A 16,570-nucleotide genomic window follows, 5' to 3' on the forward strand; every position below is an offset into this window, starting at 1 on the left:
ACTTGGATAGTGTCTGTTGGCAACACTCAAACAGTGTGTGTGTCATCAACGGTCAAGGACGTCCTTGGGCTAGCCCAAGGTTAGGAGTCTTTCTTGGCAAAGCTTCAGCAAGCAAGGTTTAATGCCTATGTCCAAATTGGGTAGCTTATGTCAAGCGGGGCTCAACGATAAGCATATCTGCCAAGGCTTATGACACCCAAAGGTTAATTGTAAGATCTGCATTAATAGAAGAACAGAAGTCCAACTAATAACAGGGACTTTGCTCAACGACGATGTCAATGAGTAAAGATCGAGAATAGAGACTTATCTGTGGTGAGCAGATAAGAAAGTAGAATATAGACAGCTGGCTAGGCTGAAGGAATCACTCTGGTGAGAGTAGGAGGTCAAGAACCAAGTAGATTCAAGTTAGAGAACTAGTTACATGGTAGCGAGTTTATATAGAGGATGGGGAGTGTATTAGAACTCATACTACCAGAAGAAGATATGGTCAAAGGGTGATACTAAAAGAGGAAGGCACATTCAAGGTGAGTCATAGGCGAACTGGAATGTGCAGATAAGAAATGAGTCAAAGAACAGAAATAGGAAGTGAAACAGGCAGGGGCACAATTGTGTCACTGTGGATCTAAGTATAAGTACAATGTGCAACTGCGCACTGAGTCATAGAATAAGAAAGGGAAACGGGGCAAATGGATGCAGCGTGCATCATGTCATTGGTGACGATCTGGACGGTAAGGGTAGAGAGGACCGTCCACAGGATCAGTCATCAGGTGGAATGGAGCATGGGTATGCTTCATCAGAGAAAGGGTCCAGCCAAATGTACTGGTTCTGCTGAAGTGATAGATAGAGTGCGAAGGGGAATGCGAGGATGACAAGGATAACGAGAGCAAGGTCGGGGTAAGGGTGTGATGCAAGGGCTGAGACAAGGAGGATAAGGAGAAAAATGGTAGGGGCCCAAGTGTCTAGATGTTCTTGTAACACTATGTATTAATTGACACAAATATATTCATCCTTGATGATACAAATGTTGAAATATCTTTGTAGCAACTTGAAATGAGAGACTCGAAAAAAAATCAGTGTGAATGCAGGTGCAGGACTTGGCAAAATTTTGGTTGAAAGAGCACATGACACTGTACTGGCGGGACTTCATGAAATTTTGGTTGACAACAGATTCTAGAATGTGGCACGTGCTACTGTATTGATACAGGTGATCCCTGTGCAGGACTTGTCAAAATTTTGGTTGAAAGAGCACGTGACACTGTACTGGCGGGACTTCGTGAAATTTTGGTTGACAATAGATTCTAGAATGTGGCACGTGCTACTGTATCGATACAAGTAAATTTGTTGCACTAATAGTAATAGGAACGGAAAACAAAGTATGTGATATATTTAGACAGGAGATGATGGAACATGGCACATGCTACTGTATTGATACAAGTAAATGTGTCGAATAGTAATAGGAACGGAAAACAAAGTATGTGATATATTTAGACAGGAGAAGAAGGTATGTCCCAAATAGGAACGGAAATGCGATATATTTGGACTGCTGTCCCATTAAGGTACACTCGGCATGCTGTTTCCCAGAGAATTGATACAGAGAGAAGCATGGAAGCACAGGAATTAAGGTACATCCTGAATGGGATGGCTGGAAATGCCCGAGAACAGCACTGGCATGAGTATTGATACAGAGAAGCCTGTATCCATACTATTGTGGAGGCTGGGGATCCTCACTGAGTATCAAAAACTATCCTGTTACTATCCCTGAGTTTGTATTGATAATTATGACAGTATACCCTCCTGATTTGTCATCGGAGCTCTAATTATCGGCAAGTTGCAAAATTCTTACCTTGCAGAATTTCTACGAAGTCAACTTTGAGAACGACTATAGGCCAGCCACATTTTAATTTCAGCTGTAGCCGGGCTCGAAGCCCAAGCTACAGCAACACTAGAGCCTAACATCCTCTGTGTCATCCAATGAGATTCCAAGGTACTTGTTCATTCCAAATGGACGAAGCATGTTGATGACAGGATCAGAAAAGAGCATCGTAAATGAATAACTGATCAGATCAATCTGTGACCGAGTAAGAATAGACAAAGCCATATCCCGACCTGTCTGTCATGCTGAAGGAAGATCACATCACCCAGATACAATGTCTCCCCTCCACATCTCACGGTTGATGTGGTCGACGTTTTCATGTCGTGTACCTATCTTGAGATGATGGTGACCAGGATCAAGCTCCGGGTGCCGCTCGAACACACTATCGATGTCCTTAGCAGCACCCAAGCGATCAAGCACCTGTGAATATGAACACCCTTGCTGCAGTAGATTTTGTCTCGTGAGTACTATGAGCAGGTTGCTGTACAACCAGGATTGAACCACATAACTCACTAGAGTCAAGGTTTGATATGCCTCTATTCGTCAGTTGAGAATTAAGCCAGAAGGCTGGAGCAACGTCGAGACTCTTAATCGAGCGAGTGTTGGATGAAATGCAAGGTTGGGTGACGGCCTGTCAGTGAACCTGTGAACTTGAACAGATGAGATTAGTATTTGAAGCAACATATACTATCCCCTACGGTGTATTCGTGACAGCCTGCCATTTGGATTTTCGTGAATCACACAAATGCCACGGATAGTCACACTTGCCGAAATTACCGTCCGCTCGCCAGGTGTCCGATTCAAAGACTTCAGAGGAACTGTGACACGTAAGTACCTACGAGAATGAGTATTAACTTCTCAAATTTGTTGCTACGCTGGTGAGTTCAATTGGTATGCAGTAAGATCGGGAGTTCCAGCGAGCGTTCTGTTGTGACGAATAAGAGAATTGACGATGCCTGCCAGCAAGTCATGGTACGACCGTAGTAAATCAGATAAATACTCTCCTGCAGGTTCTGCCAAATTTCGTGTGATCTGACAGCAAAGTGCCCATAAGTATATACAAGATATAAAAGCTGGTCGTTGTCCCTGGCACGGGCCACAGTGTTCCTACATCCTCAGAGATATCATTCGATATTCCCCTCAGAAGATTCCATATCTCCTCGCACAGAAAATGTGTTTCTCCCTTCTCGCCATTATCATTGCTTTGACAGCATCTGAGTTTGTTGCATCATGTTATCCCAACGGTGCTCCTTGCGATTCACATTCGGAATGCTGCAGTAACTTTTGTCTCGTGAGTATGCTATGCAGCCAGGATTGAACCATATGACTCACTTGCGCGCCTTAGAGTCAATATTTGGAATGCAGCTAGTCGTCGGTTGAGAATTAAGCCAGAAGCCCGAGGGGCACGTCGCGGCAGTGAGTCATGTTTCTGCTTTCGCTTTAGTATCATGGTTGATGATATTGAATACCTAGTTCGAAGCCAATCACCACTGTTGCTTTTGAGATTAATTTTCGCACGAGATTGTTGGAATTTATCTGGAAATGTCAACCGTGCCCAGTGTTGCTTGTGGTCCACTACCATGATTCTTTGAGCGTGATACAAGGGGGGCACGTAATGGTAAGTAAGAGACCCGAGTCTGGCCTCAGTGATAAGTTATGAAGGAGTGTAACACGTGATTTGTGATGTTGTAAGCGGCATGCCATGTAAGCGTCCAGCCACATATCCAACATATAGACCCCTCTGCCATCAAACACTCATTTCTCAAGCTCACCTCGTCATTCTCTAAACGTCTCACCGGTCTCATCATTGGCCTACGCACCCGTCACCTACCACTCAACCAACACCTGTTCCGACTCACGAAAACCGACTCTCCCGATTGTCCTCATTGCCCATATATTGATGAAACTGTCCCTCACTATCTATTTGAATTCCCGCATTATCTCGCAGCTCGTCAAGTCATGTCCCAGGCCCTGGGACGGAAATCCACCTCGTTATCGCACATCCTAACTGACCCAGAAGCCATTGTCATCCTTGTCCGATATGTTAACCAAACTCGTTGATTAAAATCCACGCTAGGTGAAATCTCGCTACCTAAAACCTGACCTTTCTGACGCACCCTAATATCCAGCTACTACTCTACTGTCACTTGACTCCCTCCATAATATCATATCCTCCCCTAATCTCAACCCTAACAGCTCGCCTACACGAGATCTTCGGTCTCACCTTGGGGATTCAGCCAGCAAGACGCGGATATAGGACTCCCCGACACCTTGGACCACCTGTCTCTCAGTCCATCTAGGAAGCGCACCCCAGCTTCTATGTCTCCTCGATTCTTATATCCACCTTACTCTTACTGCACACTCCAACTGATCTCTGTTTGGCTCGCGAAAGCGACCGAGCATGCGTTATACGTTTACCGATAGCCTCTACACAAGCAATCTTACTTATAGTCATCCCATAGTGTACCACATCGCCCATCTAAAACGGCCGGCGGGAACGGCGGACTGGTGGGGTACGCCTTACACCAGGGCATTTGGGGATGTAACGAAGGGACGGAGCATGGGGCTCCCTGACTAGACAGTACTGTCCTACATAGAGTATATCTCTCAATGGACAAAAAATTGGATCAAAAAAAAAAAAAAAAAAAAAGCGTCCAGCCTTACAGGTTGCCTGGCTTTCCATAAAGTTCGCTATGCATATGCCTCTGAAGTTGAACTTCAGTATCATTTTCATTCCATTCCAATCGGCGTATACTTTATGTAAAGTCTCGCCTTTCTCGCAGAGCCTCCTGTTTTTCATGGGCGCTCCTCATGAGTCATGTACCCAAATGTGCGTTTACCAGTTGGGTTAAATCATTCCCAGGCATTAACAGATCCTGAGTTCCTCGCGGAAGTTGGAAGAAGATAGCACGCCAGTGATGAACGGCAAGGTCTCGTACAACATCATGATCATCCAGGTACGTCCCTTTCCACATGCAAGAGCTCTTAACACAGCAATCAGAACAATGACAGGACGGCGTCGACCATGTTCTTTTCGACGTTGTAAAGAAGCCACTGGGCAAAGCTAACCAAGGACTCGTTCTTAGCCTTCGTACCCTACGACCCATGAAAAATATGCTCAGGCCACAAATCGGTAAGGATCATGGATTCCCGGGCGTTTTGACCTAGAGTTTGTGAGGTTCGGAGCATGGTGGGCTGTGCAATTTCGCCAATTGTATCGCTGGATTTTGGGATGAAGATTTGCAAAGATAGAGGTTGTTGGTGTATAACAATGATCTGGTGTGATCTTTCCTGAGCTGTCTGCTGATATCCGTCGTAGTGGACAATAAGCTCAGGCAGCTAGCACCCATATATTCTTATTTTTCATCCTGAATCAGTCAATTTCTTTCTCATAATATGCGATACTTCGATGTGGAGATGACATGAACTACATTGTCAATTTGTGAAGTGCGGTTTGCCTTCTTCTATGATCACTATATAGGTATAGATAACAAATCAAATAGGCCAAATTGATCTGAGTACACTTTACAGTAATACAGTAGGTACACGAAAAAACCTAGGACCCAAGTGAAATGCGAACAGTCAAGGACTCAAACTTCCGTCGCTCTCACATACATCCCCATACCATCAATATGATACTGCTCGCCGACCAGCTCTTTAAGAGCAACCATCAAACGATCAAGTCGAGTGATAATCCCAAAGGTGGTAGAAACGCCAACACAAAATGTCCTGAAACAAAGCATGATCAACCTCTCGAATGGAAAGAAAACGAGAGGACTCACATGTACTGCAGATTCTCCAACGTTTCCACGGTAAGCGTCCGTGGCAACCCATAATCGTCTTCCGACTCTTCATGCACTACGTTCAAACCGTGATGCCTGAGCATGAACCTGTCAAGTAATGGACATGGCGTAATTTGAGGCAAAGGAGAGCCTGTGTGCAGTGCATTGGAGATCAGACCTGGGAAGGGAGCATAAGTTTACCGCGGGTAAAAGAGTATGATCAGAGAGCATACTGATAACAGCGAGGACATCGCCTTGGAAATCCGAATCAAGCATCCGCGTCCGGCGAAGGAAGGCATGAGCCCAAGCAGGTTCCAGATCATGCACTATCGACATGAGATGGCATAACTGGTACGCGATTTGCCTGTTTTTGATTAAAAACACAAGATGGTCAGAAGATATAGATACTCACATTTGAATCTCCAATATCTTGAGATACCTCTCAGCGGGCCATTTTCCGCGCAACGAAAACTAGTAAATGAACACGTGTGAGGGTCTTTATCCAGAACGTTAGTATTCACCTCGTATATGACATTCTCCTTCAGCATGAGTGATCGCTTGAGTTTGCTGCGGATGGCTAACAAGCTTCGAACTATGATGGCGTTGTCTCTATTTACGTGTGAGTTCGCATAGGACACGACCGAACAGTAGATCGCTCCAAGTTCAGCCGATGTTGTAGCCAGCGTTCGCCGCTGATACGAACGAATAGTCGTTGACGGAGGGAAGTGGGAGAAAATACTGTCAACGAGATCAATGACTGTTAAATGTGCAATCAGGGAAATCCTTTACCCCGCAGCCAAGACACCGACGGTGACTAGTACGAAACGGCGCTTTATTGCGTGTTAGCCAATATGTCGAGAAAGGCACACAAAGACTTACCCAAGTCACATCAATACCCCACCCTGGTGACGAAGAGACAGTCAAATGAGTATCTTCATATGAATACCCCATGACCTGTGCCAAACCATCAGTTTCATTCATTCAAAAATTCCAACTTTTAAATCATACCAATGCCGCTGTGACCCATATAATCAAATTCGTCATGGGCGGGATAGGCCAATACAATCGAGCAAAGAAAAATGACGGGTAGCAGACCGCACACACAGCTGCCAGTCCATAAGGGTTGCCTCGGCCGTTCCCTGCGGAAATATACCTGTGGGCCAATGAAAAATCTGCAAAGATCGTTCAAGTCTGTGACGCACCATATGGCTGTACCAATCAAGCCGCCAACGAAAGTACTTATTATCCTAGCTATTAAACCGAACGTCGTATCTCCGCGAAAGCGCGCGAGAGTAAGCTGAGCCATGAAACTTCGAGAGTGTCAATCATTCTAGCATTACGGAGTCCGCAAAGATCTAACTTACACCGCCCAAACAAATTTGTTTGCTTCACGCATCGTCAGTTGGGGACCAAAAGCATATACACTCTGCACACTCACCGTATGCAAACTCTGCCGACGTCTTGAGGAAAGACGGGATAGAAAGGATCACTGAACATACCGACGGTCAGAAAATTAAACTTAAAAAGGAAGGACGACCGACCTGTTAACGCTGCCGCTTTCAGGGCGAAGAGCGTGTTTCCACCTCCGATGCTGATGGCGGCGCGGTAAATCCAGTTCAATCGCCGTTTCAAGTGCATTTCTTGGGGGAAGGGCATCGGGATCGCGTTTGACTGCCTTTCCGAGGTCCGTCATCCAAGCAGGGTCCATGCCTGGGATAATTTCTGTACCGTAATGTTAGCAACATTGACCACAAGAATGCCTATAGAAATATACCAGGATCCTCATCATCCTCTTGTTCGTTAATATCATACGGTTCCCATGTTTTCCAGATGAACAACTTCGGCAAGGAAGGAAGCCATAATTTGGGCTTCTTTCTTTCCTTTTCGAGTCGAATGATTTCTTTGAGCTGCGTGTGGTTTAATATTCATCACCAACTTGGGGTCGAAGAATTGACGCACCATGTCTTGTAATAGTGCAGAAAACTGCAAGAGATGGTACTGGTACACATAACAGTGGAATAGAAACCGGTGGGGAGGAACTTCATAGTCACTAGACGCATCGTCGTTACTGTCGAACATTGGACGATATGGGTCCAAAACAGTCAACCTGTCGCGACTGCTCAGTAACAAAACGGCACAAGAGCACGTAAACTGTGCACCTCTTTTTGGTTTTGAATTCGTCCAGTTCCCTTGTTAGTTTTTGAAGCAAATCCTCATACATCTGGACTTCTTTCTTATATATTGCGCCTTATCTTCATGGTGGCCCCTTGAAAAATCAAATCTAAACTTCCTAGCATTGCCTATCCAGGCCCCAGATATTCCAAGTACTTCCTCGCACACGCTCAGGAGATCCTGGCAGCTGTTGCTGAGTAGCTCGTTTGCTCGAGCGGTAAAGAAAGTTGAATCTGGATGCGACAAATGTATCGCCTCCAAGTTCAAATATTTCTGCGATTCAAATACACCCACCGCTGTTTCCCCTGAGTGCTTGGGCACCCGAGAAAGCGCCAAGTGCAGCAAGGAACTGTGCAAGAGTGTGTTATGGGCGTGGTGTGAGTGCGAGTGCTTATACTGACGGTGCGGACCATGGAGGGGCGAGGTAGAGTCCACGGGATATGACCGTACGCGGGAAGATAGCGGCCGGTGGTGATGGAATTGTTTGCGGTTTCTGAGTTCCTGGTCAGCCGAGGGTGCGCGCTTTTCTTCTTTAGACCGCCTGTCGGGCAGAGGAGAGGGCGGTCCGGAACGCACAGGTGTTGCAGGGCGGGAGACAGCGGGAGTGACAGGGAAGCGCTCTCGCGTCGGATCGATGAGTGTATAGTATACACCCATACCATGCACTCGCACCATAAGCTTGCGCACGATCACTTGCAATTCGTCGTAATCGGTAGGCGCGAAGCGTGCGTAGACGATATCGGCTTTCAGTAATCGGGCAGCAGCTGCGACCATAGGCAATGTATTCTCAGCTTTGCTTGTTGCATCTGTAATCTGTTTGTGGGAGAACGCAGATGAGGTGACGTCTTCGAGGAGATGAGACCTGTGTAATGAGATGGCTGTTGCAAGAGGCGCGACGGCCCCCTGCATGCACGTCGTGAAGTGAGCGGACACAGATTGCGGAAACACGAGAATCGACAAGATAAGGGCGATCGCAGAATGAAATGCCATTGGAAGAATGATTATTTGACCGATCTAAAGACTGGTGAGTGTACATTTTCCGAAACAGAAAACCTGTCACCTTGTAGTACGGATAAGGAAAAAGAACAGCGGTAGTCAAGGAATGTCTGTAATAGATAAGCTCAAAGAAGCAAAGTGTATATGAGCGATACGCACCAACACATATGCATCCAAACACCGAAGCGGGGAGGAAAGGTCCGGGACCTAGTCTAGCCTTAATGTATAGGAAGAAAACACTTCCGATGAAAAGGAAAACGCCCAAGATAACGGAGGGCTTTGTCACACGCGTCAACATATGTACTCGATTTCAAAACAAAGCTTACCCCTGCTTCAATGTACTCTCCTGTGATAATAGTGCGTAGACTAGCGTCGGGTACGGTTTGTGTGCGAGCTAAGCTAGCAAACAAAAGGCCCAAGCAGACCCAGCTGAAAGGGATCATTGTATCAGCTAAGAACGAAGAGAAAGGAGTTGTACATACGCCCAACCCAATGCTACAAATGCGAGTACGATGATTTCGCGTTCCAGAACTGCTATGAAAGGATCGCTGGGAGGTGATAAAAACGAAGCTAGAAAGAGTCAATGCTATGGCATAATGAACTCATATGTGGGTTACTCACCTATTATGATAAGGAAGGCTGCCTTTAAACGACGCGATCATTGAACGAACAATATAAAAGTGACAACACAACATACCTGCCCGAGTATATTTTCTGTTCGGGGAATAACAAAGACCACCACAGCGATCCAGGCGGCAAGGGCGCTTCGAATGACGGGTTTCCATTTGGACCAAGTAGAGTTAGCTGGTATCCATCGCAAGCTTTGTGGCAACTTGATCTTCTGCTTTACTGGCTGTTTCTCTGTGGGACCAGAAGACTCGGATGTTACATCAGTATTTTTCTCTATGTCGCTCGCTGCTCGTTCATTCTGATCCTCGTTTGACGGCCCCTGTGAGGACCGGCGCTGGTTTCTTTCTACTTCAACGATAGAATTCGATTTATTGATGATTTTAGGTGGATCTGTCTGTATGCGAACTTGAGGGCGAGATGGTGCCATGCTTGTCCTGAGCAAGATTTAACTTGTCCATGTGAAAGATTTTGACTCGAGCCAAGACTTACCTTGTTTAACGTTAGGCCCAATTTCAAATTTCATATAGTACCGGAAGATGTCACTACCAACTCACCTTTACCTGCGCGCTCGCCAGTCTACTATTTCCTACCCGCTTGCCACAGTGCCAACACCACGTCGTCGTCTGTAACATAGCTGCCATGTCCTTCCTCCAAGGGACTAGAACTGTGACGGCAAGCTGACAAAGTTAACGAGATTACTATGACAGTTGAAACGTTGACAGATAGAGCATATGGTGTCAACGGCTGACATGGTTGCGATGATACATGCCCGGAACTTTCCGATCATACACAGACTTCTGTTGCGGAATCTGTGCATCATATGCATAGACTGGCCATTTCCTACATGTCTACGCCACTCGAGTCACTCGTTCGTGGTTATATAAGTCAGGCTGAGCATACTCGACAGCTTACTGTGTGGTATCACGATATTAAGCGCAGCAAATACATTACAAGCAGACTTGTTACGGTCCGGTACAAGAGGGTGGCATCATAGAGCCAGAGCAGTATTGTCCAATTTTGTGAATGTTCCTTTTGATCTCCATCAACACAACAGCTCCGAGTCCATCAACAGAAGATCCAAAGCGCTATCGCCAGAGACCTCAAAGGCATTTGTCAGTAGGTTTATGTGCGAGTTCCCCCATCGTCTATGAAGCCGAGGAACCGGAAGGCGTGGGTATGAAGGCCAGATCAGGTGTGCAGAACAGGTACGGGATAGCAGAGAGTTCCATCCGGGTATCGGGGGTGGGATCAAGACGGGCGTAAGCGGGGAGCATGGTCACAGAGGTATCGAACGAGAAGATCGACTGCTTGACAAGTTCATCTAGAGCTATTTTCGGATAATCTAGCCCGCGTAAGTCAGTACAGAGATATCGGATGAGTATATGTACAGCTCTAAAATGTATAACCAAAGAGGTATCACCTTCCATGGGTTTGCAAAGAGTGCAAATAAAGTCGGATATGTCTGATTCTCCTTGGTTACAGACTCTCTGTAACAAATCTTCACTGCAGGGTATGTTATCGGTGCTTCTATCGTCGTAGAGGCTAAAGCTCGGCGCTAGGCTGTTGCAATGAGGGTATATGCGTCGTTCATACACCACACACGCTTCAGGAGAGCATACCTGTAGAGATCTTTGTCGTAACCTGCATCCTTTTCGACATCTGTCCCCGGAGTGAGGGTGCGTGATACCGGCGAGGAATTTTGAACATCGTGGAGTAGATATAAATTTCCTTGCGTAGGTTCCGGAGCCATAGATAGAGTAGATACGGAAGATCTCATAGACAGAGCAGACACGGACGATCTCAGAGACACACAAGATGAGTCGGAACCATAGGCCCCAAACGTAACCAGTGTGTCAGATGGCGAGTCAACATCGGTTCTGTCAGAGCAGGCAGGTGAAGGAGACAAAAGCTCTCTCTTCACTTCAAGTGTCACCGGAACAGCTCGTGGCTTCAACGAAAGCTCGTACGAGTCGCTTGATATCGGCCGTCCCTGTTTCTTCGCCTGCGATTTGCGATTGGAGAACCATTGGTCGACGCGCAAGGGACTTATATTCCGCGAGACGGCCCATGCATGTCGCGAAGCAACTGTTGGAACACGAGGATCAGATTTCCAGATGACCCAAAGCTCTTCTCGGGCGGCTCGAGGTATGTGTGGAATAGGGACTTTCGGAGGTGGAGATTCGTCACGGTCTTCCTGGAATTTGGATTTGATGGCATAATATGCCTTGCTTTTGGGGTTGGAAATAGAGCGTTCGTTGATGGCTGGGTCGGCAGAAGAGTTCTGACTCGGGATCGTGACCTCTTGAATTTCGAGCTTAATGGCGCGATGAGACAGGAATTTTGGTCTGTAGGTCGAACCGAGAGGGCTGGTTGAAGTAGCTTTTGTAAATTTCAGTTCTTTCATGTTTGTTGGAGACCAAAAGAATGAAGTGCACAATGGGACTCAGCATGGGAGGATCCTGAATTCCATATCCCAGCCGGCCCTAAACCAAACCGTATATCTTCATGGTGGCGCACTTCATTTTGCTGTAACTCATTAATGGACTCGCACTATTGTCCCCCTGCGATTCAACCGTTTTGCTTGCAGGAGTCTACCGCTAGTCCCAGAATATATCGAGCTGTTCAGCTGGAGTGCGCCCTCGTACGTGGTACGGTCTCAAGACATTAGGGAAGCTTTCCTTACCAGAGCTGCTACAAGACATACATTGTATTCGAATTTTTATTTATATAATATATGGTGCCGCATGACTATGAATTTTGTTGAACCAGATTCCTCAGTCGCTCGCTCTGCGGCCAAGCAAGTACTAATTATCTTACATTAACACTCCGAGTCACAGATTCACCGGAGAGGCTACTGCGCCGAAGCCAAATTCGGAGTACGCTTTGGACGAAGACTTTACTGATCACAATCTATGAACGATACACAAGTTCCTTCAGTACATACTGTAACGCCGCAACCAAGTTTTGTGCCGTATGAGTTCGTGACAAACCTAATACTAGAAAATTACCTTCGAACAGTGAGGACCAATTGAAGAATCTTCTGCAGACGGGCAATGTCGACGATTTTTATTTGCAAAATCTCAGCGAGTCTCGAACACAGGTGTCTGTGGTTATAGTAAATGCAGCCTGAGGGACGTCACACATTCGATGTCTTTTTATATTATGTAATATTCCTCTCCAAGATCGACGTCCAAGCTCACAAATTAGGCTCGTGACCACCATCTCAAATTGACGCATAGTCAGACTGGTTACGAGTCTACTCACAAATACCAACCAGGCATGCGGCCCTTAACCCCATTTCAATTCAGCACCCACAATTCTTCCTTTTCCGACCCTCACTGTCTTACTACGGATACAACAGTTGCTTCGCCCGGTTTATTATATGACGCAGGCCACCACCGTGACAAGGACTTTGATCTCACCCATATCATGAACCCAGCATTCAACGCTATGCCCCCCAATTCTGTCAACGTTTTTCGAAATGGTGTCAAACGAGGGCCCAGTTAAACGGTGGCGCACAGAACAGGATGCCACTGCGACTCTTGAGGTTACAAGGAGCTTGTCTGTTCTGCTCACGAGTCAATATCCAAATGTTCTTGGGGCAGATTCTGTTGTAATCTAGTAAAACGCACGTCAGTCCCCCGAATATACGTGTATGTTGGCCGGTACGTCTTCTTTGATACTTCAGAATATATGCGCCAATTACTCATCCGCGGATTTGTACTAAACTTGCCTTAAGCTATACAAGCTCGCAGCCGGCCTTTCCTTCAGTGCTAACCAGCGTGGTCGACGCTCGAGTTCAGCCAACACACACGGTACCTACTGCTCCGTCGTCGTTCATTCCCAGAACCACCATCTTCCGGGGAACTCCAAATGTACCGACCCTGTCGAGCATCACGGGATGCCGCCCACGACATGCCCTTGTTTGCTCTCAGATATATCCGAGTCAAGGCTCAATCGTCTGGAAGACCTCGGAAGATCGAGCTCACCTCTATCTACAGAGATTTCCGACATCGTTGTTTTTCAGCTAGACCGGGTAGGGAAGAGCGAATTTATGTCATTTCCGTCGTATTCTGATTGTTCCTTATAGTTCATATCTCCATCAACGTCCACATTTGTTGCGTAAGCCTTGTGTTTTATCGTACGAACGATTGAACAGTTGCTTCGTGTCTGTGCGAGGGCATAATCAGTCGTTTGATGCAGATAGATAAGAGATAGACGCCGTGTGTAGCTGTTGTGTCGAAGCCATATATAAATGCCCTTGCTTAGTGTTCAATCGCTATCATAACTCGCCACGATCTCGTTCTGTACCACGGTACAGCTTTCACGATAAACTAAATCACCTCTACTTCAGGACGCACACCAAGATCTCCACAATGGCAACCTTCGATGCCCAGGAAATCAAAGAAATGATCGAGCGCTTTCGAGTTCTGATCGTAGGGAGAGCAAATGCAGGCAAAACGACCATCCTTCAGAATGTCTGTAACACTACGGATGAACCAGAAATTTACGATGTCGAAGGAAATAAGGTGCGGGTGATGATCTATGCCATGCAGGCGTCTATCGCTGATCAATCGTGGGTAGATCGATGCCGACGTTGTGAAATCCTCGATCAAGGTGTGTGCACTAATTGTCTATGTGCATATACGCGCTGACAGATGCTCAGCGCGGAGATCATGACATCGCAAACGAGATGGTATTCAAAAGCAATCCCGGTTTTGTCTTTCACGACTCGTGTGGTTTTGAAGCGGGTTCTAAAGAAGAGTTCGAGAACATGAAGACATTTATCTCAGAACGAGTACACACGACGAAATTGAAGGAGCGAATCCATACCATCTGGCAAGTAACTATCTTCTGACGTTCCGCAATTGTTGATTGCCATCAGGTATTGTATACCAATGGATGAGCCGTGTCGAACATTCCAGCTGTCAGAGGAGAAGTTCTTTATGGAATGCGACACTGGGCATGGTGAGCTTGCAACTTCATCGTCACTGGCTAGTATGCTCGGACTAAACCTTCAACCTTCAGTTCCCGTGATTGCGGTGTTCACCAAGTTTGAGTCTCTGCGTCCAGTCGCGTTTGGTGAAATCAAGAAGCAACTAAACGGTTTATCGGCAGAAGAACGCTCGAAGAGGATTACACAACGCGTCGAAGTGCTGTTCACTCAGACAGGTGTCTGTGATAGATTATGCGACTCTCAAAACCGTACCCGTCCCAAGTTCTATGTGCGCTTGGAGAGTAAGTGGTTCAAATTGACTTGTCCCATGTCAAAATTGATCTTAGCAACCGTCCTAGATATGAACAAGCCCAACGCAAACTGTAACACTCTACTAGAACGCACCGCTTTCGCACTGGATAATGAAGAATTACGGTTTTGCTTGGTATCGACACAACAATCGAACCTGGAACTTTGTATGAAGTGTGCCGTTGCGTGAGTCGCAAATTTTAAAGTCACATATTTTTGTTCCAACATCATCTAGAACACTTGTTAATTGTGCAAATAAACCATTTGGGCTACATCGAATCAGTGATGGTGTCTATCAGTGTGACATTGCTAAGTGGTTTTCTCATCTCAAAGTAAGACGAATATGTCATTCAATCTGACGATGCCCTGGTAATGGTGCTCACGAATGGTAAACATTGAAGTACCGAAACTGTAAACTTTCTGATATATTTTCCCTCACTGTAGTTGCACCTTGATAAACAGCTGGTGAGATTGTGGTTTACAAAGCTTACAAAGCTTGAACAGCATGAACAACGCTGATGGTTTGTCCCTGCTCGCCTGCTGACAGTGGGTGGGTGCCTTGGTTGTTTGTAGTCCTCGACCCGTGCTCATGATGCCCATCCCTCGCTGCTCGCCTGTTGACAGTATGTAAGTGCCTTGATTGTTTGTAGTCCTCGACCCGTGCTCATGATGTCCGTCCCTTGCTGCTGCTCGCCTGTTAACAGCCGGTAAGTGCCTTGATTGTTTGTAGTCGTCGACCCGTGCTCATGATGCCCATCCCTCGCTGCTCGCCTGTTGACAGTATGTAAGTGCCTTGATTGTTTGTAGTCCTCGACCCCTGCTCATGATGTCCATCCCTCGCTGCTGCTCGCCTGTTGACAGGAAGTAAGTGCCGCGATTAATTGTAGTCCTCGACCCGTGCTCATGATGCCCATCCCTCGCTGCTGCTCGCCTGTTGACAGGAAGTAAGTGCCTTGATTTTTTGTAGTCCTTGACCCGTGTTCATGATGCCCATCCCTCGCTGCTGCTCGCCTGTTGATAGGAAGTAAGTGCCTCAATGATTTTTAGTCCTCAACCCATACTCATGATCTCCATCCCTCGCTGCTGCTCGCCTGTTGACAGACTGTAAGGGCCTCTATTTTTTCTACTCCTCGAGCCGTGCTCACGATGCTACTCGCCTGTTAACAGTATGTAAGTGTCTTGATTGTCTCTAGTCCTCGACCCGTGCTCATGATCCAAATCCCTTGCCACTGCTCGCATGTTAACAGAATGTAAGTGCCTTGATTGTTTGTAGTCCTCGATCCGTGCTCATGATGCCCATCCCTCGCTGCTCGCCTGTTGACAGTATGTAAGTGCCTTGGTTGTTTGTAGTCCTCGACCCGTGCTCATGATGCCCATCCCTCGCTGCTCGCCTGTTGACAGTATGTAAGTGCCTTGATTGTTTGTAGTCCTCGACCCGTGCTCATGATGTCCGTCCCTTGCTGCTGCTCGCCTGTTAACAGCCGGTAAGTGCCTTGATTGTTTGTAGTCCTCGACCCGTGCTCATGATGCCCATCACTCGCTGCTCGCCTGTTGACAGTATGTAAGTGCCTTGATTGTTTGTAGTCCTCGACCCCTGCTCATGATGTCCATTTCTCGCTGCTGCTCGCCTGTTGACAGTATGTAAGTGCCTTGATTGTTTGTACTCCTCGACCCGTGCTCATGATGCCCATCCCTCGCTGCTGCTCGCCTGTTGACAGAGAGTAAGTGCCTTGATTGTTTGTAGTCCTCGACCCGCGTTCATGATGCCCATCCCTCGCTGCTGCTCGCCTGTTGACAGATGGTAAGTGCCTTGATTGTTTGTAGTCCTCGACCTGTGCTCATGATGTCCATCCCTCGCTGCTGCTCGCCTGT

General features: G+C 46.8%; 4 protein-coding genes across 4 annotated transcripts; 2 read left to right on the forward strand and 2 right to left on the reverse strand.

The window, feature by feature from the left end:
- The first annotated feature begins 4,533 nt into the window (after nt 1–4,533).
- On the forward strand, nt 4,534–5,243 carry EDB93DRAFT_676100 (uncharacterized protein). The gene is made up of 3 exons (XM_041457079.1): nt 4,534–4,703; nt 4,755–4,830; nt 4,886–5,243. Exons 1-3 carry the CDS (start codon nt 4,567–4,569, stop codon nt 5,039–5,041), a joined length of 369 nt encoding a protein of 122 aa, XP_041305235.1. The 5' UTR covers nt 4,534–4,566; the 3' UTR covers nt 5,042–5,243.
- A 57-nt stretch (nt 5,244–5,300) lies between these two features.
- On the reverse strand, nt 5,301–9,976 carry EDB93DRAFT_1241857 (uncharacterized protein; the record flags this gene model as incomplete). The annotated part of the gene is made up of 23 exons (XM_041451938.1): nt 5,301–5,346; nt 5,489–5,602; nt 5,656–5,833; nt 5,889–6,019; nt 6,068–6,126; nt 6,177–6,393; nt 6,445–6,485; nt 6,535–6,609; nt 6,664–6,808; nt 6,858–6,965; nt 7,020–7,079; nt 7,193–7,295; nt 7,430–7,535; nt 7,615–7,762; nt 7,815–7,844; nt 7,883–8,841; nt 8,888–8,933; nt 8,979–9,100; nt 9,150–9,252; nt 9,306–9,393; nt 9,445–9,466; nt 9,521–9,627; nt 9,943–9,976. 23 exons carry the CDS (start codon nt 9,974–9,976, stop codon nt 5,301–5,303), a joined length of 3,042 nt encoding a protein of 1,013 aa, XP_041305236.1.
- A 236-nt stretch (nt 9,977–10,212) lies between these two features.
- Nucleotides 10,213–11,862, reverse strand: EDB93DRAFT_1161480 (uncharacterized protein). The gene is made up of 2 exons (XM_041450047.1): nt 11,073–11,862; nt 10,213–11,013 (listed from the first exon to the last, which is right to left on the reverse strand). The coding sequence occupies exons 1-2, from the start codon at nt 11,855–11,857 to the stop codon at nt 10,599–10,601; spliced, it is 1,200 nt and encodes a 399-aa protein (XP_041305237.1). The 5' UTR covers nt 11,858–11,862; the 3' UTR covers nt 10,213–10,598.
- A 1,857-nt stretch (nt 11,863–13,719) lies between these two features.
- EDB93DRAFT_676312 (uncharacterized protein) lies at nt 13,720–14,832 on the forward strand. Its single transcript, XM_041457080.1, has 7 exons — nt 13,720–13,982; nt 14,038–14,070; nt 14,120–14,292; nt 14,339–14,421; nt 14,482–14,512; nt 14,575–14,691; nt 14,749–14,832. Exons 1-6 carry the CDS (start codon nt 13,830–13,832, stop codon nt 14,633–14,635), a joined length of 534 nt encoding a protein of 177 aa, XP_041305238.1. The 5' UTR covers nt 13,720–13,829; the 3' UTR covers nt 14,636–14,691; nt 14,749–14,832.
- The last annotated feature ends 1,738 nt before the right edge of the window (nt 14,833–16,570 follow it).

This window comes from Suillus bovinus, assembly GCF_016758785.1.
Source record: "Suillus bovinus strain UH-Sbo-P2 chromosome Unknown EDB93scaffold_50, whole genome shotgun sequence".
Classification (NCBI taxonomy): domain Eukaryota; kingdom Fungi; phylum Basidiomycota; class Agaricomycetes; order Boletales; family Suillaceae; genus Suillus; species Suillus bovinus.